Here is a 20,173-nt window from a genome sequence, read left to right on the forward strand (position 1 = left end):
CCAGCAAGAGCATCCATGGAGCTGTTTAGCTTGCCTTTTGAAAGCTGTTGGATGTAATGGATTTCTAATGTACATTAGAAATCATTCTGCTTGTTAATTCTGTAGTTATTCTGAGAATTTTCAAATGTATTTTCTTTTCAATGCACTATGCTGCCAAATGATAGTGTCTGTTGTGGTCAGAGTGAATGAAAGCAATTCATTATTTGCCTGGTAATTTTAAGAGAGAAAGACACTTCTAATTGGCCTAGAGGAAACAAAACATAGTCCTTTCAGGTTTGGGGAAAGCAAGATTTCTGTCTCCACCATCACATCCTGGAAGGCTCCAGAAGCTGAATGTCCTTGCTTTCCCAGTGGCCTTCACCTTTTGCTCCTAGCACGACAGATTTTATGGCTAATTTCCGGCAATTTATCCTGGCAGTTTGAGGAGGAATTCCTTTGGGAATAATATGCATAATTTGCATAAATCATTCTGATAGCATGTATATCAGCATGTAGCTCCTGTCTAGGGCTGCATCTCTCACTTTGTAATCAAAACTGACTATTTTTCCACCAGCGTGTATGGGCACTGTTATATGTGACTTGATTCCTTCTAATCATTAGTGTGAAAAATAGCCTAAAATAGGGTTTCATTTGCATGTAATAATCCATTTGTGTCTTCATTTATGTTTTGTGATATCAAATAAGCCTTCTCTAAGCGTTCACCAAGCCACTGCAATTGCTGCACCCAAAAGGTTAGTTTATTAGAGACAGTAGCTACCCAGTGCAGATGCCTCTGAAAAAAATAATAACAAACGTTCTTTCACTAAAAATTAAATCTGGTGCAGCATGCATAGCAAATAAAGTGGCCCTGGATGCTTTCTTGCAGGAGGTTTTTCCTTAAGCATGCATTTGTCTAAAGAAATGAGGCTGCGGTCAGCTTTGTGTGGCCAGCGCCGTGATTCAATGTGACGTACAGTGAGTCTGTGCATATTCTTTTGGACTGCCTTCGTTACTATAATCAGGCAGAGTCAAATCGGCTTGTTGGTGACGAAGCCAGAAAAGAACCCTGGTTCCAGAAGATGGCCTCTACTGCGGATAGCCACAAGGCACCTGACACGATAGATTTCAACTGGCAGTGCTCTGGCAACAAAACTTTATGCGGTACAAAGGAAGGGTCCAGCCTCCACTCCAGCCTGCCTTCAACCCGCGGAAAATGAAGCTGGTAGCTTCATACCAGTCCACCATTTGGAAATGGTGGTGACATATGTAGAGACAGCAGAAATCAAATGAGGAAGAGGGAAGGAGGGAAAAAAAAAAGAGAAATAATTATTAAAGTGCCATGGCAAAATAGCAGGTTTACATTTAACCACCCAAGCAATGCGGTCACATCCTATCGGTGGACATCCTCCCAGAAAGCGCAGCAGTCCCTGCCTGCTGCCGGATCTCAAATGACAATTGGGCAGCATATCTTATGCAGAAGTTAATCACAATAATGGAGCACAAAGTGTGGCTTAGCGGTCAGATCGTAAATGACAAATCTGTTTTACCTTCCAGTACCAGTTATGTGTGGAAGGCGAGCTTGGCTCTCGCTCTGAGCGATCATGCCGATAATCATTAGATGACAAAAGTAATGAGTCACATTATGATCAACAAAGGAGAATGGAGCTTATATGGCTTTGCAGGCTCACATTAAAAAAATAGACAGTCAGCTTTCCACAAATGCCAGAGCTATACATTGAGAGGAATGACAACTGCACAATAAAACTGCAGCCTTTACTTGCAGTTGTCATAGTTCAGCAGACACCAGCCATCGCTGCTGACAGACCAGCTGGGTAGCCTGGGAGGCCTTCCATTCTGCACTGTGAGGTACAGTAAATTATCCAGCACGGTAGAGCAACATCTGTTTCTGTGCTTGTGCCGAACAAACAAGGCAATTTAAAGCATACCAAGGGATAACCAAGCAGCAAATGAACATGACCCTCATTTTTTTCCCCCCTTCTTACACACATGAGATGCTAAACTTCACTGTGCAAGTGCTACATAAAGAAGCCAGGCTGTTGTTTGATAAGGTGTTGTCAGAGAGATTTTACATATTTTCTAGAGAGAGAGAAGGAGGGGGGAAGAGAGAGATATCTCTCATAGTATTGTTATTCTTAGAATCCTCCCACTTCTCTCTTCATTTCTCTTATACTAAAGCTAGCACTCAGCTTCCAATTCATTCTAGACTTTTTTTTTAAAAAACTGTTTCAATATACTTATAAATATTCAGTCTTTAAACCCTAATTTGCTATACTTAGTTCACATGCCTTCAAGCATTTGTCTTCCAATTTCCACTGAATAAATGCGTACTAATGAGAAATAGAGCAAGCTGCTGAGGCAAAGCTGGGTGACTTGAGCCTGGCCTGCCACCAGCTTGTGATAGGCAGGCAAATTGAGTTAAAATGAAAAGTCTTGTCAGCTGAAATACAACATGGTAGCCAAACAGCAAGCTGTCAATCATCCAGCCAAAACAAGGGACTGCAGGTAATAAAAGGTCATTGCGAATCATAAGTGCATTTGGCTTTAGTAGGCAAGTTAATTTTAATTAAACATGATCTCTATCTGTAAATGTTTTATAAAACTTATTGTGTAATAATGGATTGTTAATTTTACACTAATACAGAGCAGGTAATAGGGTACAATAATTATTAGAGTGTATTGTAGGAAAATAGCTATTGAGTATGCAAATATTTGGGGGGGTCATTTACCCACGGGCATCATGGTGTGCCAACACAAACGATAATCTGAAACAAGTACATTTGCATCTTACTAAGAACTAAATGGCACTGCCCAGACCATTCCAGAAAAATATATTTATTTCTTTCAATTCAACCAATGATTTTAATGCTTAGCATTTGTGTTATGACTACATACTCTGTATTAGGTCTTTTTGGGTGCCTACCCTTTCTTGTGCACGAAACAATTTTTCAAGCTGTGCTCTTTTTGCAGGAATATCTGGGATTCAGCAATGACCTGGGGCAAGAATACTTCACCATATAAATGAATGGACTAATATTAAACAAACGAACTGACTAAACATGCCTAGCATTAAACATGCACTAAGTACATCTCTGCTTTACCCTTGGCATTTCCATTATAACCAGTTTAATTGACAGACCATTTTCATGTGTCCTTTACCAGATGAGAGTTCTGTTGTGATCTACAATGTCTAATAATGTATGTTACTCTGTGTGCACAAATACACACGTTTGGATTTTGGGATTATATTGTTTTATGTAGACAATACAAAGAGTGCTTGCCCAGAAATGCCATCAGAAAAAGATAATCAGGGCCAACATTTGCTAGCTTATTTTGGGTTGAATGTGTTTTGGTTTTTGGTTTATTTTGGTTTTTTTTTTTAAATAAAATAATCACATACCTGTGCTTAGAATTTAGAAGTAAATCCGACCATGTTGTTCCCTAGACCCAAAGAATCTGACCATAATAACAATGCTACTTTCTGAGACAGACTTTTACCAATTGTGCTTCTTCTCCATAGCATGAAGAACCAAAAAAAGTCTCTTGTTATAGTAGGCCAAAAAGAGGATGGAGAATCAGAGCGCTTAAAACAGGAGAATGAGATGACAAGGTGATGAACATGCAAGCATCCCACCTGGTCTGCCTCACTCGAGAGCAGGGACACAATCCCAGTTTCCTACGCTCCGGGTTGGCACAGAGGGAACGGAAAGAGGAAAAGCTCTTGGAGGTTTGGGGTCAGTGGCCTTCCTGCAACAGGGGAGTTTTTGGTGTGCAAGCAATGCAATTTGGGACCTTCATCCCTCCTACACACTTATTAACAAAAGATCCCTTTCCCCTTTCCGCTGAAGCACGACTCTAATTCTCCTATGGTACAGATTTTTTCTATATTATTATTTTATGGGACAGTATTGAGCCGTTTATGACTTAAAGTGCCAGAAGAATTGAAATCTAGCTTCTGTTCATATCACATTATGTTTGACGTGATTATAAAATTTAACAAAAGTGTTACAAGAATACTACAAAGTAGGATGTGGCACTTCCCTCTTAACACATAAATCAAATGCTACCAAGGTACTTCAAGATTTCAAGAAGCAGAGGAATGACACAGTTAATGTTTTTAAACTGTTCATACTGTTTTGCACCAGATGGTTTTAGCAAACTACATGCTTTTATTTTCCTTAGTCCTACACTTTTGGGGAGCCTTTTTCCCCCTTTTTTTCATTGCCATTCCCATCTCAGTCTATAAATACAAACCAAATTCTCTTTTGATCTTCTTGATGCTTGGTAACTTATTTATTGGTGTATGCTAGCTCTGATGTGAAGTAGTTTTACTTGTGTTCCTTAAAAGTCCATTAAATGCTTAGAAAGTCATGTTACTCATCAGAATTGTCATCCAATATCTCCTCTACTTCAAAAGCATTCTCAATTTGTTAGAGATAAATCTGCATCAAAACAGCTATGACTCCAGATGTAACCAAATTAGTAGACTTATGATATATAAGATTAATATTAATGCTCTAACACAAAGGAAATTAATCAGCCTCAATTTTATATTTGTACTAATCAAATCAAGTTTGCACAGAGATTCTTGAGACATGCCACACTGGATGATCCTGGAGAATGGCAACTATTACAAGGATCCAAACCAGGCCCAGAATACACTGCTCCACCACCACCTCTTGACACAGTTTTGTTTAAGAGTGGAGCATCAGTTCAGGTCATGAGCTACCAAGATCTATAGACATGAGCTTGTTTTGAACATGGGATTGGTTTTGATATTTAACAACAGAGGATTATTGAACATTTAATCTTTTATTCAGCTGTTGTCTAACCTTGTAACGCTACTTGTGGAGACTTTCAGATGCTTAAAGGTTAGGTACCTATGTGCTACACCCTCTTTCCTCCCTTGGGCTATTTTCACCATTTCTCTTGCCAGTGTCTGTGCACCACCAAATGAAGTGAAACCAAGAGCTGATGCTCTGAAGGCCTATACAGCTCCTGATTCAAACAACTTCCAATGACCACTGGTAAGGGTCTCCTTCTGAACCCCTGATCCAGAACCTGAAGACGTGTAGCTCCCTTAAAGCTCCCTCTTTTGAATAAAGTACTGAAAACACCATTTCTACTCTGCAAATTTTTATCTTCTTATATTTTATTTGGAAGCATTGCCCAACAGAAGCCTGCTTTAGAAGCCTTTTTTGTTTGGTTGAAGAGAGAAAGAAATTGCTTGCAGAAAAAATACATTTGCGGTTTAAATACGCTATCCCCCTTTAATTTCAGAAAAGGGTCTTTCTTGGCAGTACCATACAGAAGTATTTGAAATGCATTAACACTTCGGCAGATGCTCAGAATCAAACAACTTAATAGGCATCAACTTTTTTCCAAATAATTGCAAAGCTTCGATTTAGCCTTTTGCATACCTTGCATAGTTAATTACCTAGGCTTTAATGTTTACATGCAATGAGAGTATCTACAGCTATAAACTACATAATTTATAATTGATGTAAATGGGTGTTATTATGTCAATTAGGCAGCTGTGTCCTCCACCTTCTCAGTAAACAGAAATGAGTGATAAACCGAGTTTGCCGGGAGGGCCCCTCTTCTCTTCCTAACAGATAAAAATAAATTACCTAGGTAGACCAGGTTGTCCAATTGTTCTCTGGTGAGGTGGATGTTATATGTGGGCCCTCTCTTTTGACCTGTTGACTGCAGCAAATGGTCAATCTCGTCACGCACCGCTGCAAGAGCTTCTGGGTGCCGCAGAAGATAATACATGGCCCAGAATGTAGCTGGAATCGTGTTTCCCACAGAGGCCCACAGGAAGGCAAAATGATGTGCTGGGAGAAAATAAGTGAAAAGGAAGATTAATAGCGTTTATTACACTGATTAGATTTGCAGTGTGCTAATTAAAAGATGTTAGGACACAGACCCAGCCAAGGATCAGTGAATGCTAATGAGGACCAATAGGCTTCTGAAGTCTAATTTTCTGCTTAATGAGAATAGTTTGAAATGTAATGTCGGGGGGGTGGGGGGAATAAGGGGAGGAAATGCAGCTCAGTTATAATCTTTCTCATTATCACCATTAAGTATCTTGTTTTACCACCTCAGCACAAAAAAAAAATCAATTATCATAGAGGGTTGTTTCAGAGTAAAACATTTTATCATTAGCCAATTAGAATGAACATAAAAAAATTTCAAGGTCGCCATTTTGCCTTTTTATTTCAAAGGTCTATAGTAAATTATTTTATTTTAGACAAGCAATCATTCATAAGTTTCCTACCTGCTTTGTCATAATCTCCAAGCAGCTCATATTTCTCAAATATATCTTGTCTGGCTTGGACCACTTTTGACCCTCCCAGCCATTTTGTCATGTTCTGAAGTAAAAAATGATGTATAAGCTCCTTCCGAACCTTCTTGGTAGCTCCTAGCAACTCAATTGGTATGTTTGCAGCTAAATAGGGAAAGCTGGCATCAAACTTGATAAATTTGTCTCTGATTTCACTAATAACTTTGTGGCCATCTGCAGCAGGAACTCTTCCATATAGTGTTACAAAACTGGCTTCAAACATTACAGAGCAGCAGAATTTGTACATTTTTTCTGTTTCCCAATCTGTTGCTTGTGAGCATTTCCATTCAAATATATCCTGGAGATTTTTCATCATGTGGTCAGAAATGATATCCAAAGGCTTGCCTTGTAGATACTGGTAGATTCTGTGCAGGTTTTCCTTGAGTTCAGGGAATTTTCCTTTTGACAAGGCTGGGTAGTCAAAAGTTTTAGATGCCATTTTATTAGCAAATTCATGAAATTCAAGTTGCTTGCTATTTCGGATGACATAGACATATTGAAATGGGTCCATGATAAAGGTAATATATCTACCTGAATAGAAGAAAAGAAAATAATAAGAGACGTGCACTTTTATAATCCGGTGACACTTCCAGAAACAATAACTGAAGATAAACCCAAGTTGTGAAAAAAGCATGCAGAAAAAAAACCCAAAGCAAAGATACGCAAAGAAATCTGCAAGGAAGGAAAAAAAAAGATTAAACAAATTTTATTTGAATTTTCTTTGTCAGGATGCAGATTCCGCCTGTGTACACTTTGCAGGCTCTTTTAAAATCCGCATGAAGCCATTTCCACATAGACAGTTTGTGTCAAGAGTTGTGTGTGATCCCTGCAATTGTGGTGGTCTGAAATAAATAATTTACTACGCTGGTCTAATTCATGAAAATACAATGTGGAGTCGTAGCAACATTTGGAAACTGTAGGTTTTCACCAGCAGAAAGAGAGAAACACACACCTTTCACCTGCAGAGAGGAAAGTGAATGACAGGGGCGGGAGTGGAAAACACGCCACCTAGGCAGCTTTTTTCCAAGCCGATGACACAGGAACTCGTAATCTGTCAGTTACAGCTTTAACTGCATGCTGCAAACCCCCAACATTTAAAGCTTCTCTCACATCTGGTTCTTTTTCCCTGAAGCTTTGCTAACTCTTGGTTAAGAATGTGCTTAGTATCCGTAACACGACTACCTTAGTTTATGGATGTGAAGTCATAGCTTACACTGTAGCAGGCACCATTTTTAGCATGGGTTCTACTTTGGGGTACACACTGTCCCAGTGCCAGCATCCATTGTGTCAGAGTGTACTGCCAAACTCCTACCCTTCCCAGGGTACTTAATGAGGTGACACAGTGATACCTTCAGTCCCTTGTACAGAGGGATAGGATTGCATCAAGTTAGATGCTTTTTCAAACTGTCCCTGCCAGAGAAATCCTGCAATTTCTCCCTAAACTTCAAGTCAACTGCTGAAGAAAAGCATTTGGAAGAACTACCATGAATCAAAACGCTAACACTCCCAAAGCTCAATTAAGTTTTAGCTCTTTATAGATGATTCTAAATTTAGAGTTCCTGATTCTTAACTTGAATGAAGAGGTACATTAGGGAAAAAGGGTACTTATTAAAATGCACACTTCCTCTGCGAAATATCCCAGTTACAAACTCAAGGAAAGAGCGAAGCTTCCAGCACTTACAGTCTGTCTCACTAAAGGGACAAATCTTTGATTTTAATAGGAACACTACATGCTTAACTGAGGACCAAATCTGGCTCTGTGACAGATGTCCAGAGATAAGTAGTCACTACCACTAAAAATGTCAAGTATCCATGGTTACCATATAGTGATATTTGAATTATCATAGTTATTTCATATTCTGATTTATATACACACACAGTGCTCTATGGTATTTGGCTACACTCTGGACTTTCTCTACAATTACCAGCTGCCATAATTTCCCTCCCAATTACATCAACTGCAACCCCAGTGAACCAGTAAGGAAACATAAGGGATATATCGAGACAGAATATGACCCTTTTTCTTTTTTGTCAACAGTGTGTGAAGGTTTTTAAGATACTCATGGATTTTGTTTTACTGTATCATAATCAACCATAGCTGTAAATTTAATTTTAAAGAGTAAGTATATTGAGAAACCAGCATAAAAGAGAGAGCCTGAATTCTCAGTCCCTTTTTGACCATTTCTTTCCTTCCAGAGTACAGAGGCTAACAGGAATTTTTCGTCTTGACCTCTGCAGGATCTTTGTTAAGAGTCCTAGAATGACTCTCTCCAGCTTTCACCCACGTTCATGCTCTTTATTGAGGCTACCATCTTTGTGATCAAAGCTTGGAAAGAATGCCCATTGGAGCAATTTTTAATAAATAGATTTGGAGTGCTATTAACCCTAAAGAAGAAAGCTGGCTTCTTAACTTTGCATTTACAGGGTAAACAATTTAAGTTAAGATTTTTAATTAATATTAATTTAAACCATCTGTCCACCATCTGCTTATTTCTGATGCAAAATATGAGTTTCTTTGTGATCTTTAATCAGACACTTAGCAAACGCACATCAATTCTTATCATTTTTAAGTAAGAAAATGATTTTCAGCAAATGAGTTTTCAGACAAACAAACTATTTTAGTAATAATTTTAAATCAAAACTCACTCAACACTAGCACATACTTTGGAAAAAAAGTCCCTGAGAAAAAGAATATTACAGATCCTGTTTTTATTATTCTCATCAGGTTCCTGGTAGCAAAAAGTAAGTATGTACCAAAAAATAATTCATTTTGTAGAATCAATTCAGGCTCCAGACCACACCACTGCAAGTCAACAGCATATATAAACACATAAACCAAAATATTTCTTGTTGCTGCATTTAGTAAAGGCCTAGATAATCAGAAAAGTGGAACCCCTCTATAACAAAGGCAGCTTGTTTACATATGCCATCGAGAATCTAATTTTAGATCTCTTAATTAGAAAGGAACTAAAACCTAGGGCTAATTAATGGCAGTTAGAAAGTTGTGAGAGTGGGTATGGGAACCTTTAACAATTACAGTCATCCCTGCACACAGATGCACTACATGGCTACACTGCTTACCCCAGTCTCCTCCATACAGGAACAGATTGCTAATTACAAAACTGTGCCCCAACACCTCCTCTACACCCTGAGCAGCAAACATCCGAAGTGGAACAAACTTTCTCACCTCAAGTTATGATTTTAAATTTTTTAAGTGCCAATATGGTCCTTAGTTTTGCCTTTTAAATCCTGTCGTTGTCCCCAGTGAGGGTGCTTCCCACTGATTGTCCCTTGTGATGTTGTGGACCAATAAATTAAAACCTTTCCTAAAGTTTTCAGTTATTATTTGGTATTTTAAAATGCAGCTTTCCCCTGTACTCCCATGTCCTTCCATTGCAGCTAATACCAAGACTATCTTTGGAAAGTAACCTTTTCTGAAACCAACCCAAAATCTTGATACTCATGAGTTTCCATCAGTGTACTAGAAAAGGTAATGCCAAATCAGCCAAAAATGGAGGCATACTACAATCTCCACAAATCCTTAAATATTGAAGGTATTTATATAGAAACCACTAGAGACTAAGCCTTTCCCTGTTAGTTTGTAAAAAAACCCTTCAACACCAAAAACTAAGTAGACATGTACATACAGAAATGTCACATTCCAAATCTGAATACTTGAAGTCACTGAACTATTTTATTTAATACAGTAGAAACAAGTCAAAACAAGAGATTTATCATTGTTTCCGCAAAACACTGGATTTATGTTTTTTAATGGCTACAGAGAATTCATACTTCACTATCCAGTCCTTCAGCCTCCATTACACCCATGCTGCAAATAGCTTGGTTATCTCCATTTAGTTTCTACAGTCTCCTAGAAATAGAAGATTGATGTGGAAAATATGAAAATTGTCAACTTTGGTAAATCTGAGCAGAGAAGCCAGTATTTGTATGATAGTTAAGAAATTACTCTAATAATGCATTCTGGAGCTTTTTAATGCTAATGATGAAAGACAAGCATTTCAGATGGCATCTAATGATGGATGTTATTTCAGTAATGCTTGCAGCAGGCTTCAGCCTGGTAAGGAGTTAATGTAAATTACCTTTGCCTAGGAGAGAAAAATGGGATACGTTACTTTAGGTGTATCTTGCTTTAAAGAAAAGAATGACTTAGCAGCAGTCCTTAGACCTTTGAAAAGGCAAACGTGCATAGTCAAAACCACTAAGACTATTTTATTAAAAGGTGAGTTAGTTTCAGAGAGAATGTTGCAGAGTTCATTATCACGCATTTCAACTTGAGAGGGAAAGGACACAAAGTTTAATCCCAAGAAACAATGGCAAAACTGTTTCAAGCTTTTTAAGTTGTTACCTAGCCGTCTGCCTATGCTGCTGACCCTTAACAAGCAGAGAGGCTTGGGAAGTATGATCATCACAATGCCACAGACTCTCTCTCTTTCCCCTCCTTATTCCTTTCTTTTCTGTTCCTTTTTTTTCCCCCAAGACTATCGCATTTATGTAATCGTCCTCTTATTAGGGAGATTCTGCTGAACTGCTGACAATGATGTACAGTGGTGCTGCGCTGGCATGACGTTTGGGGAAAACGATTCTGCTGCACCACCACACAAAACCAATTAGAGAACTATTTTCTGCGACAGGTCAGGAATTTACATTGTTTCTCATAGAAAGATGTGCTTTTTAATTCCTTTATTAAGATGACATCCATGTCCCTTGCGACTTTTAGGGATGACAATCATTTGCTCATCACATGGGAAAGTACAATCAGCAAAATCGCATTACCAGTACGGGGCAATGCCAGAAACTCCAAGCATCGTTCCACATTTTCCAAATGAGCTAGTTTGAGACCCAATAATTAGAACAATATATATTGATAGAATTTTTTGACAGGACCTTTAGACATCCACCGGGGGGTAAAGTAATGATAGTCCACATACAGCTGGCTACGCTATGTTTGCCGAGCACAGAAACATCATCTTTGTCAAATCAGTAAGACATACAGAAATCCTGCATGGCTTCAGATCAGGACATGACAGGAGGTACTAACTAGCTTTGGTTTCTTCCCTGACTTGCGGATGACAAACTGTTTCTCTTTAATGAAGTCCTGACGATCAGCAATTTTTTACTGAAAAAGAGAACTTCAAGTGGTGTCTCTGTTATGACGGATTCACAAAATCAAACATTTCCCTGCACAAGACTGAAGTGATACCCAGAACTAACTCCATTTACCTCAGTCTTTATCAAGGGAAGCTTGGCTCAAAACACTTGAACATAGGGGGATTATCTGAGATGGAATTTGGTTTATCATGCAAATAGAAATTTCTGAAACTACACTCATAGATTGCTTAAACACAAATTTCTAAACACAGTCTTGCATAAAATAATAAAGAGGCAAAATAAGGAAATATTTGATTAAACACTTTTAAGACTCTGACGTATGACTGTATCTGGTTTTATGAATGTACTAAGATAATATCTGAATTGTAGTTATTAATCTGTAAGAAGCCAAAACTGTATTATAGTGTGAATTCACATTAACAATAAAAAAGACTGTATTTCAACAAAAGTTGGTGTTATACTGTGCCAAACTCACTTTCAAGTTGCAAAAAAATCTGATCATACCAGTTTCCAAAAAAAAAACCTTCTAAATGAATTTTAAAAAATCACATATTTAATACAGTAAAAATTTTCTTCCAAAGGAACAAAAGGACAGATTTTTTAAAAGGAAGAAAAATTTTATTAATTAAACACTCAACTTGCAATTAAATTACTTGACATTTGAAGAAAAAATAATTTGCATTGCAAAATATTGCTTATATGGAAATATAAAGCTAATTCTACTGCCCCAGAATTACAAAGCAAAATTTGTACTTTACACCTAACATTTTTGTTTCAAACTCCCTAAAACTGCAGGAATAAATAAAAATTAGACTAAAGTTGATCATTTGAACAAGGATATCAGCATCTAAAGCTGCAGAAGATGATTACATACACCTATATTAATAAGAGCTTGCCTTTCTGAACACAAGAAAATACTGGATTTTATATTGACTTTAGCAAAAAGTAGATCTCTATGGATAGATAGATAGATAGATAGATAGATGTAAATTTATATATTTCACTTTCATTCAGGATTCCAGTTTTATTCTGTTTGTCTTCCATAGCTAAGTGTCTATGTGAAATCACTCAAATGTTTGTATCCAATCTAGCTTAGTAATACAGTTATAAATACAGGAAGCAGCAAGGTTATATCATACTTTATTATATTGTTATTTTCAGCAAGCATGATCAGAGTAAGAGGCTGGCAACGGGAAGTTTCTGTGTTCCAGTCCCGATTGTATCACTGAGTCAATGTGTCATTCATTCCCTTGTGTTCCTGTCAACCAGTTGTAAAATGTGTGAGAACAAATTCTGCACTTTTTTTCTTAAGTGTTTTCTAAATTTAATCTGATATTTTTCTGTGCAGTGTCAAGATGATGTTAGTTCTCCCTTCTTTAGGAAAAAACCCAACAATATGCAATTAAATGTGCTGGCAAAACTTATGTTCATACAGTACATACCTACAAAATCTGTCAAAATACATATATACTTATAGATGTAAATAAATCCACACGTTGATAGTGATATTTTATGGATAATTATTATGATTACAGTACATGTAAATCTGAGGGATTTTTATGGGTCTATGCTAGAGAAAAATGTTTTGGGTAAGGAAGATTCTAAACTACACATTTGGATTAGTATTTAACCTCACTGAGGAAAAAAATCAAGATATATACTAAAATATTTCTCACCAGCAATATGTACAGTGAAAATATCTCCAAATTTCTTTTGCTGATCCAGTAAGAATTTGTAAGCATCTTTTCTAAAAATCAAAGCTTTCCCAAGGTAAGGAATCCAGCCATTTATTAGTGGGGGCTCTCCAGTCTTTCTGTTAAAAACAGAAAAAAAAAAAATAAACAGGAGTTAACTTTGGCATGAGAGCAACTCATCTTTATATCTATTTATATATTACACTTAGATCCACCATTTACATATATAATTCCTGCAATGTATAATATGTTGTACAGAAAGTTTTTCAGATATGATGGCAGGTTAAATCTAATCACACCTCTGAGCACTGAGGGCTCCGTGTGGTGATTAGGAAAAATAAGTGAGAGAAATTGAGACGCATTTAACTACAGGTCGTCCAGTTATTACCATCAAGTTATGAACACAGAAAAATGACATTCGGTAGAAAATCTCCCAGCAAAGAGTTATCTCATTTTCAATATTTGGCATGTCAGAGGAAGATGTATTGGAAGGCAATTATGACAGATTTAGGTAAATAGGACGCTGACACACCACACAAAACAAGTATCTTTATAGACAACGTTTTAGTAATTTCAGCTTACCAGCAAAGAGAACAGCCATTCTAACTAAATATCTTTAAAATATGGGATAATAATACAGGCTGAACATTAACTATAATAAATCTTAGTCTCTTCATATTTATAGTCTAAGATAGGAAAGTGTGTGAACAGTTTAAGAAGAAATTCCAGGTACTGATGTTTGCATCCCAGTCTAAAAAAGCAGCCACAGTGAACATTAGTTATCTTTACAGAACAGCATAAAATACCTTTTAAGAATCTACTAAGTTATATTTTTCTCTAAAAGGAAAAAAGCTTCCCACACTGTCCTACTCCTGACTGCAAGTAAATATCTTTCGTTCATGCTGGTCTTTAGTTGCTTGAATCTGATTTACAACAAAGAAACATAAAGCGTGCTTGTTCTGGAAGGGATTAAAACAAATATTCGCGAACAACTCTGCTGCTACATCCCATCTGTGAAGGTGACTTATACTACATGCAGAACAACTCATTCTGATTAAACACAAGATATTTACTAGCTTGGATCTAATCAAAGATCAAGGGATCACAAGCTTTACTACTATCATACACAGCATGGATTTTTATGTAGCTGGATTAACCCTATCATAGTCACATTCTTCCTTGAACTGCTGTAACACAAATAAAAAAAAATTACCATGGTATGCTGTATTTACTTTTTATTTTACTTTCATAATTAAAACTTTTTGAGCAGGAAAATACAAGCCAGAGATTTGCTCACTTACTTTAGAAAAGCAGTTATAAATTTAATTTACAGATAAAGAGATGTGGCTAAATCAAGCTGCATATTTTGATCTCTTTCTGTTTAACTGACTACTAATTTCAGATTTTAGTTTCCAAGAACATCCTTTTGTCCTCTGGAAAACCAGTAAGTCTTCTTGTCCGACAGTCTCACAGACAACAGTTTGCTGTGCCTTTTTCATTTCCTTAAGTTTTGTGGCTTTGGGGTTTTGTTTGGCTGTTTTGTGGTGTGTTTTTTTTATATTGAGGAGAAAGTAGAACCCCTCTTTCTTCAGAAACCCCTCCCAGAAACCACTGCATTAATCATCCTCTAGTGGTCAAATAACATTATTATTTTCTCAAGTGGTCCAGAAAACTTGTAATGTTTAATTCTGTATTAAGTGAATAAAAGCAAAGAACTAATCTGAGATTACATGAGAAGGGTCACTAGCCCTGGAAGCATAGCAGCCAACCTGATACCCTCAATTATCCCTTCCAAGCCCGTAAAGAATCTGGATGATTTACCCATTTTTTTCCCCCCAGACTATTAAGTCCCGAGAGTGTCTGCCTTTCACTTCCCCGGCTGGACACTACCTCCTGTAAGTAGCATCCTGACAAATATTTAGATAGGCTTTTTGTCATCTTCTAATTGAATGCATCTAATTTCACCCTCCACGCTCTGTCATTCGGTCAGAAGCTGTATTCTTCACAAGCTCTCTGCTGGGTAAAAAGAAGGCAGCTCAGAAATCCAGGGGTAAATTAACTTAATGCTCCAAGTCTTCGGGATCACATCAGGGAGACATTTTGCTATTGCAAAGACGTGAGGGTCATCGTTCACTTCAGACACGTTCAGCTCAGCAGCAATAAGCTTAACACTGTTAAACACTGTGTCAAGGCTACGCGGCTTTCAGAGGAAAATATAACACCAGTTCAACTTACGACCCACAGCAGACTGATAACAGAAATGTGTCTTCATTTCTAGCTTTCTGTCTCTTTGGAAGATGGAGGTCATCTCCACGACTTATCGATGTCTGCTAACACACGGTGAAGAAAAGAGCGGTGCCTGTATTTTAGCGCCTCCCCAAATCCAGTGCTTCTCTGCACAAACTTTCAAGCAGAGCTAACCTCATTTCCTGAGGGACTCTTACCTGCATCCAGGGTATCTCCACAAGTCGTTGTCAACTTCGGATGCTAAACAGAACCATTAACAAAGCCCACAGAAACTTTTACTGCTTAATTAATTTGCTCGTGAACTTTAACTCTGGACTCACACTTCACAGAAGTTGTAAAATTTGATAATTAGGCAAGATATTACAAGCATTGAAGTTATATTTTTCTCATGACGAATATATATTGTTGTACCAAATGCAAAATATAGCTAAGAAACGTAAAAGAGCACTATAAAGTGTTTTGATGGAAATTTAAGACTGCAACTTTTCTAAGTGAAACATTCAGAACGACTTATATTTTATTCAGGTCTAGTCTAGCTGCTTAAATTCTAATTCGCTTAACAAACCTCATGACATTCCCAGGTCTTTTCACTCTACATACTGGGCTGGTTTTGCTTATACAAAGGAATATCTTTACTTGTCTGAGAAGCCTCTGTGAAGCCAGTAAGACTTAACGAACAAATTTCTCACATATGTGAGTGAATTTTACAAATAAAGCATCAGCAACATGTCCAATGCAATCTATAAGTAGATGGATCAGTTACAAAGTGGAGGGAGAGCAACACAGTTGTATCATCCATCATTGTTAAATGGATAACTTCAAATGGCATTATGCAAAAATCAGCTGGCTACAAATACAGCCCATAAATAGAATGAACAGATTTTGATAACTGTAATTTTTCTTTGCTCTTACAGAGAAAAGATAATTCCTTGTTAGCAAGTAATAGAGTTGCAACATCTACTTCACCAAAAAAAAGCAAAGTTTGAGAGTTTGTTTACAGTTTCCTTAAGGGAATATTTTTCAGCTCACCTAAAACACAGAAGGCACTGAGTCAGGTGTGATTATTTAGCTGCTGAGGTAAGGCAATACTAAAGATATGGAAGCTGTATCTATGTTTCACTTATGCTAAGCAGCAGTGATACAATAAAGCAGGAGAAAAATGGGCTTCAACGTAAGTATTTTGAAAAATATTCAATTTAAAAAAATATTAAATTCAATGTCTCTAAACACTGTGTTTTCACATAGTGAAAGGGAATTATTTCAGAAACCCCAATGCAGTCATTTGTAAAGGTCTCTGAAAACTACTTTTTTTTTTTAGTTATAAAGAAAATACTCTAAAGATTCACAAGCAAACAGACTTTGGCAACATGATCTCTCAAGGAAATATTATTGCTTTATAAAAGCACACAAGACTATTCTTTTCTTGGTTACACCATTTCAACATCACTGCACTGTGAGGCATTGGACCTGTGTAAATGAGAGGAGAATCTTTCTCATCTCACTGGTTATTTGTATTCCAAAGGAGCAGATGCCTTTCAAATTATGCAAAAACCCATAGCGCATCTTGTACTATAGCAGATGAACAGGTTAATTTTTCTTTTTGCACATAATAAATCATAAGTGCTTTAACACCCATAGTCGCATTTCATGAACATAAACCTTCTGTTTAATAATGTCTGTTTACAACTAGAATCAGACATACAGTAATCTCTTGCCTGGGATAAACATTAATCCAGATCTGTCTAGAAAAATTATACAATTCATTACCATAAGTAATCTCTATTGTGCCCCATGCTTAACCTTCATCTTTTTTCCTGTCCTATAATCTTGCAAATCCACTGGTGGTGTATGATTGGCATCTGGTGTTAACGCAGCCTTCACTGCACACAGCACAGCTGAAGAAGCCCGACACGAACACGTCACTCTGCAGGGTAGCGCCGGTTCAGCTGACCGCTTTTCACAACAACTTTCACCAAAGGCAGAAAAAACCCCACAAGCCGAGGAGAAAAAGGTCTAACAATATCATTTGCCACAGAGGGGTCATTTTCACTTTCCAAACCATCGTTACCATCCACAAAAGCTCAAGGTAGTGCTCTGATTTTTCCATAGTATCTCTGGACAAACCATCACATACCATGTCCAAGCTGGAACACACCACGTCAGGGGACTTTAAGGAATGGAAATGGATAGGTACAGAGTAGAACAAAAGCTATTATGAACATGTCAGAGCAGTTAGAGATTATTCACAGGCTCGATCACAATATTTAAGCAACAAGACAGTGTCTTTCCAGGGGCTTAGGAACACTCTAACTGTGAGGAAAAGAATGAGGCCAAAGGCTTCAACCCCAAGAAAGGTAATCCCCAGAAATGTGGTGTCTGGAATGTCTTCTTGTATTATGAGAGAGAGAACACAGGAAACTTAGGACAGGAGAAAGCCAGTGAGTCTATCTCCCTATTTTTTTTTTTTTAACTTAGCAGTTTTCCCCCAGACCTAGGTGCTTTACACCTAAGAGGAGAGAAAATAAAATTTTCTTTCAAATATTTGGCCACAGTGCAATATTTGACATTTATAAAATTATGTGTGTCTTAAATCCTCACCTTAATTATCTGACTCAGTGATCTCCTGGAACTCTAAATTTTCCAGGTCAAATACATGCAGTATGAAAAAGCATTCCCTGCAGAACAAGCCCGATGAGAGGTTTAGCAATATACAGTCTTCTACTCTTGAATTCTCAGCTTAAATACTTCCTGTGGAGGTAAAGACATTGCTCCAACCTGCTCACTGTTTTCAGGCTTGTGGGGAGTAAATGGATGCATCATCTTGAGAGAGACATGGATGGAGTCAATGAAAATGTGAGAGTCCTGCATAAAAAAAACCTCACACTGCCACTGTCTATACTTACGCCTAGGTAAAGTGGTTTCATGCTGCAGTACTGATAAAGATCATCAGGATAAAGATCACTGGTAAAAGAAAAGGAGAAAAGACTCAGGAAAAAGTAGTGAATACACTTCTGAGTACAACAGGGAAAGAAGAGTTTATCTGTGCTCCCAAAAAGAGCAGTACAGCAAAACAGACTCTAGTGGTAATGTGAGACAAACTGGGAGAAATGCTGACAAAAGCAATTCAACCAAACAGAGAACTTTTACAGTGATTTTTTTTTCCACAGAAAAATGCAATCCTTTTGTTGAAAGTTTTTCATGTCAAAAACTTCAGTGATTTTAATAAAAATACATTTTTTCTCCTTTAAAACCATACAAGGTTTTGTTGCTAAGATCTTCAACTTGTGCTGTAATCATTCACCACAGGAGAATCTTCTTTTCTCTCTGTTCTAGTAATTTCATTAAGGTAAACCCCAAATATCAAAAAAATACCAAAACTCAATAACTCATTCAGTAACTCTGAAATATCACTCTCTAAGAAATCTTATTCCTTTGCAGTTTAGGCTAAATTATCTTGAGAATCGTATGTTGACATTGTACATAACAATTCTTCACACTTCAAACTGTGTTGAAGGACATAACTGTAAATTCTACCTCTACTTGTAGTTACCAGTTGGGACATTGCCTAAAAAGCCAAAAGGCAAGTAAATGCATTCACGGGAAAGTAATCTGAACAGTTTTAAAATGGAAACCCACCAAAAAAGAGCTTGTGGCTCAGGCTTTACTAGAGGCTGAAAATTCTGAGAAATTTTACATTACCAAATGTAATGTAAATTTTCATAACAGCCAGGATAGGAGTCATGGTGAAGACAAGACCTGGCCAATGTGACAATAATTCATCAGCATTAAAAATTAATACAGATTTAGTGCTCACAGCCTTCATTTTGCAATCCCACTTTGCTTCTTCTCTGGGTGAGGGCAGTGAGAGCAGCCACAACTACTCAACACTTTCCCTGACCAAGCCCAAGGTTATTCTATTACATTTTACATTTGAGGTTATTTGTCCAGCCAAGGACTTTTCCTTTCTTAATTCAGCTTTAATCAAAGAAAAATAGGCTTAGAAGAGATGACAAGAGGTTACTTATTTCATACCTTGTACCCCAGGTAGGGTGCTGTGCACTGGTATCTTATATTATTCTATGCCCTTCTTGAAGATACTCAGTAACAGTCTCTACAGTCTCCCCAAGCAATCTCTTTCTCCTCACATCTAACCTTTATCTTCATGTTGTACCTCAAGCCCACTACTTCTCATTCTGCCTGCAAAGGATAAGAGAATAAATGATTCCCTTCACTTCTGCAGGAACACTTAATGTATTTAAAGGTACTTATTACGTTCTCATTTAGTCTTCTTTAGGTTAAACAACCTCAATTTCTTTCAGTATTTCCTGATAACTGTTTTCTAGACCTCTACATACTTGTGTCACTTCTGTCTTGATTTTCTAACATTAACCCACACCTTTCTCTATGGCAGTGTCCTGCACTGAGCACAGCAGTGCAATCACCTATTCCATCTCAAGGGTGACACCCTTTGCCTCCCAGCATTACCTCAGCTTTCTGTGCAAAATCACCACCATGTTAATAAAAATCCAACTTGGGAACCATTACAGCTCTCAGCCTTTTCCCAGAGAAAAGACTGTGCTCCCATCCAGATGCTGTTGATTAGTCCTCTGTGTTTTCCAGTTCACCATTTGGAATGCTAATCCCTCCTTTGCAGGCTTGCAGACACTCCTCTTTAGGTATTATCCACAAACATAAACACTTTTTTCCCTCGTATTCATGTGAGAAGGATGGGATGAGAATTTGAAATCCACCTGTATTT

General features: G+C 37.4%; 1 protein-coding gene across 2 annotated transcripts in view; it reads right to left on the reverse strand.

Annotated features, from left to right (window-relative positions):
* The window catches only part of LOC121668244 (cytochrome P450 7B1), a 40,556-nt gene that overhangs the window by 8,894 nt on the left and 11,489 nt on the right, over positions 1-20,173 (reverse strand). The window contains exons 1-4 of one of the 2 annotated variants that reach the window (XM_042035817.1): positions 18,318-18,360; positions 13,150-13,286; positions 6,278-6,874; positions 5,628-5,834 (exon numbers count right to left, since the gene is read on the reverse strand). In XM_042035817.1, the coding sequence (XP_041891751.1) occupies positions 5,628-5,834; positions 6,278-6,854 (784 nt within the window). In that variant the 5' untranslated portion in view covers positions 6,855-6,874; positions 13,150-13,286; positions 18,318-18,360. Of the gene's footprint in view, positions 1-5,627; positions 5,835-6,277; positions 6,875-13,149; positions 13,289-18,317; positions 18,361-20,173 lie in introns of those variants that run through there. The other variant, XM_042035818.1, reaches the window with a different exon arrangement.

Source organism: Corvus kubaryi, unplaced genomic scaffold (genome assembly GCF_017639235.1).
Source record: "Corvus kubaryi isolate FWS band 111438036 unplaced genomic scaffold, C.kubaryi_AGA036_p1.0 37385, whole genome shotgun sequence".
Classification (NCBI taxonomy): domain Eukaryota; kingdom Metazoa; phylum Chordata; class Aves; order Passeriformes; family Corvidae; genus Corvus; species Corvus kubaryi.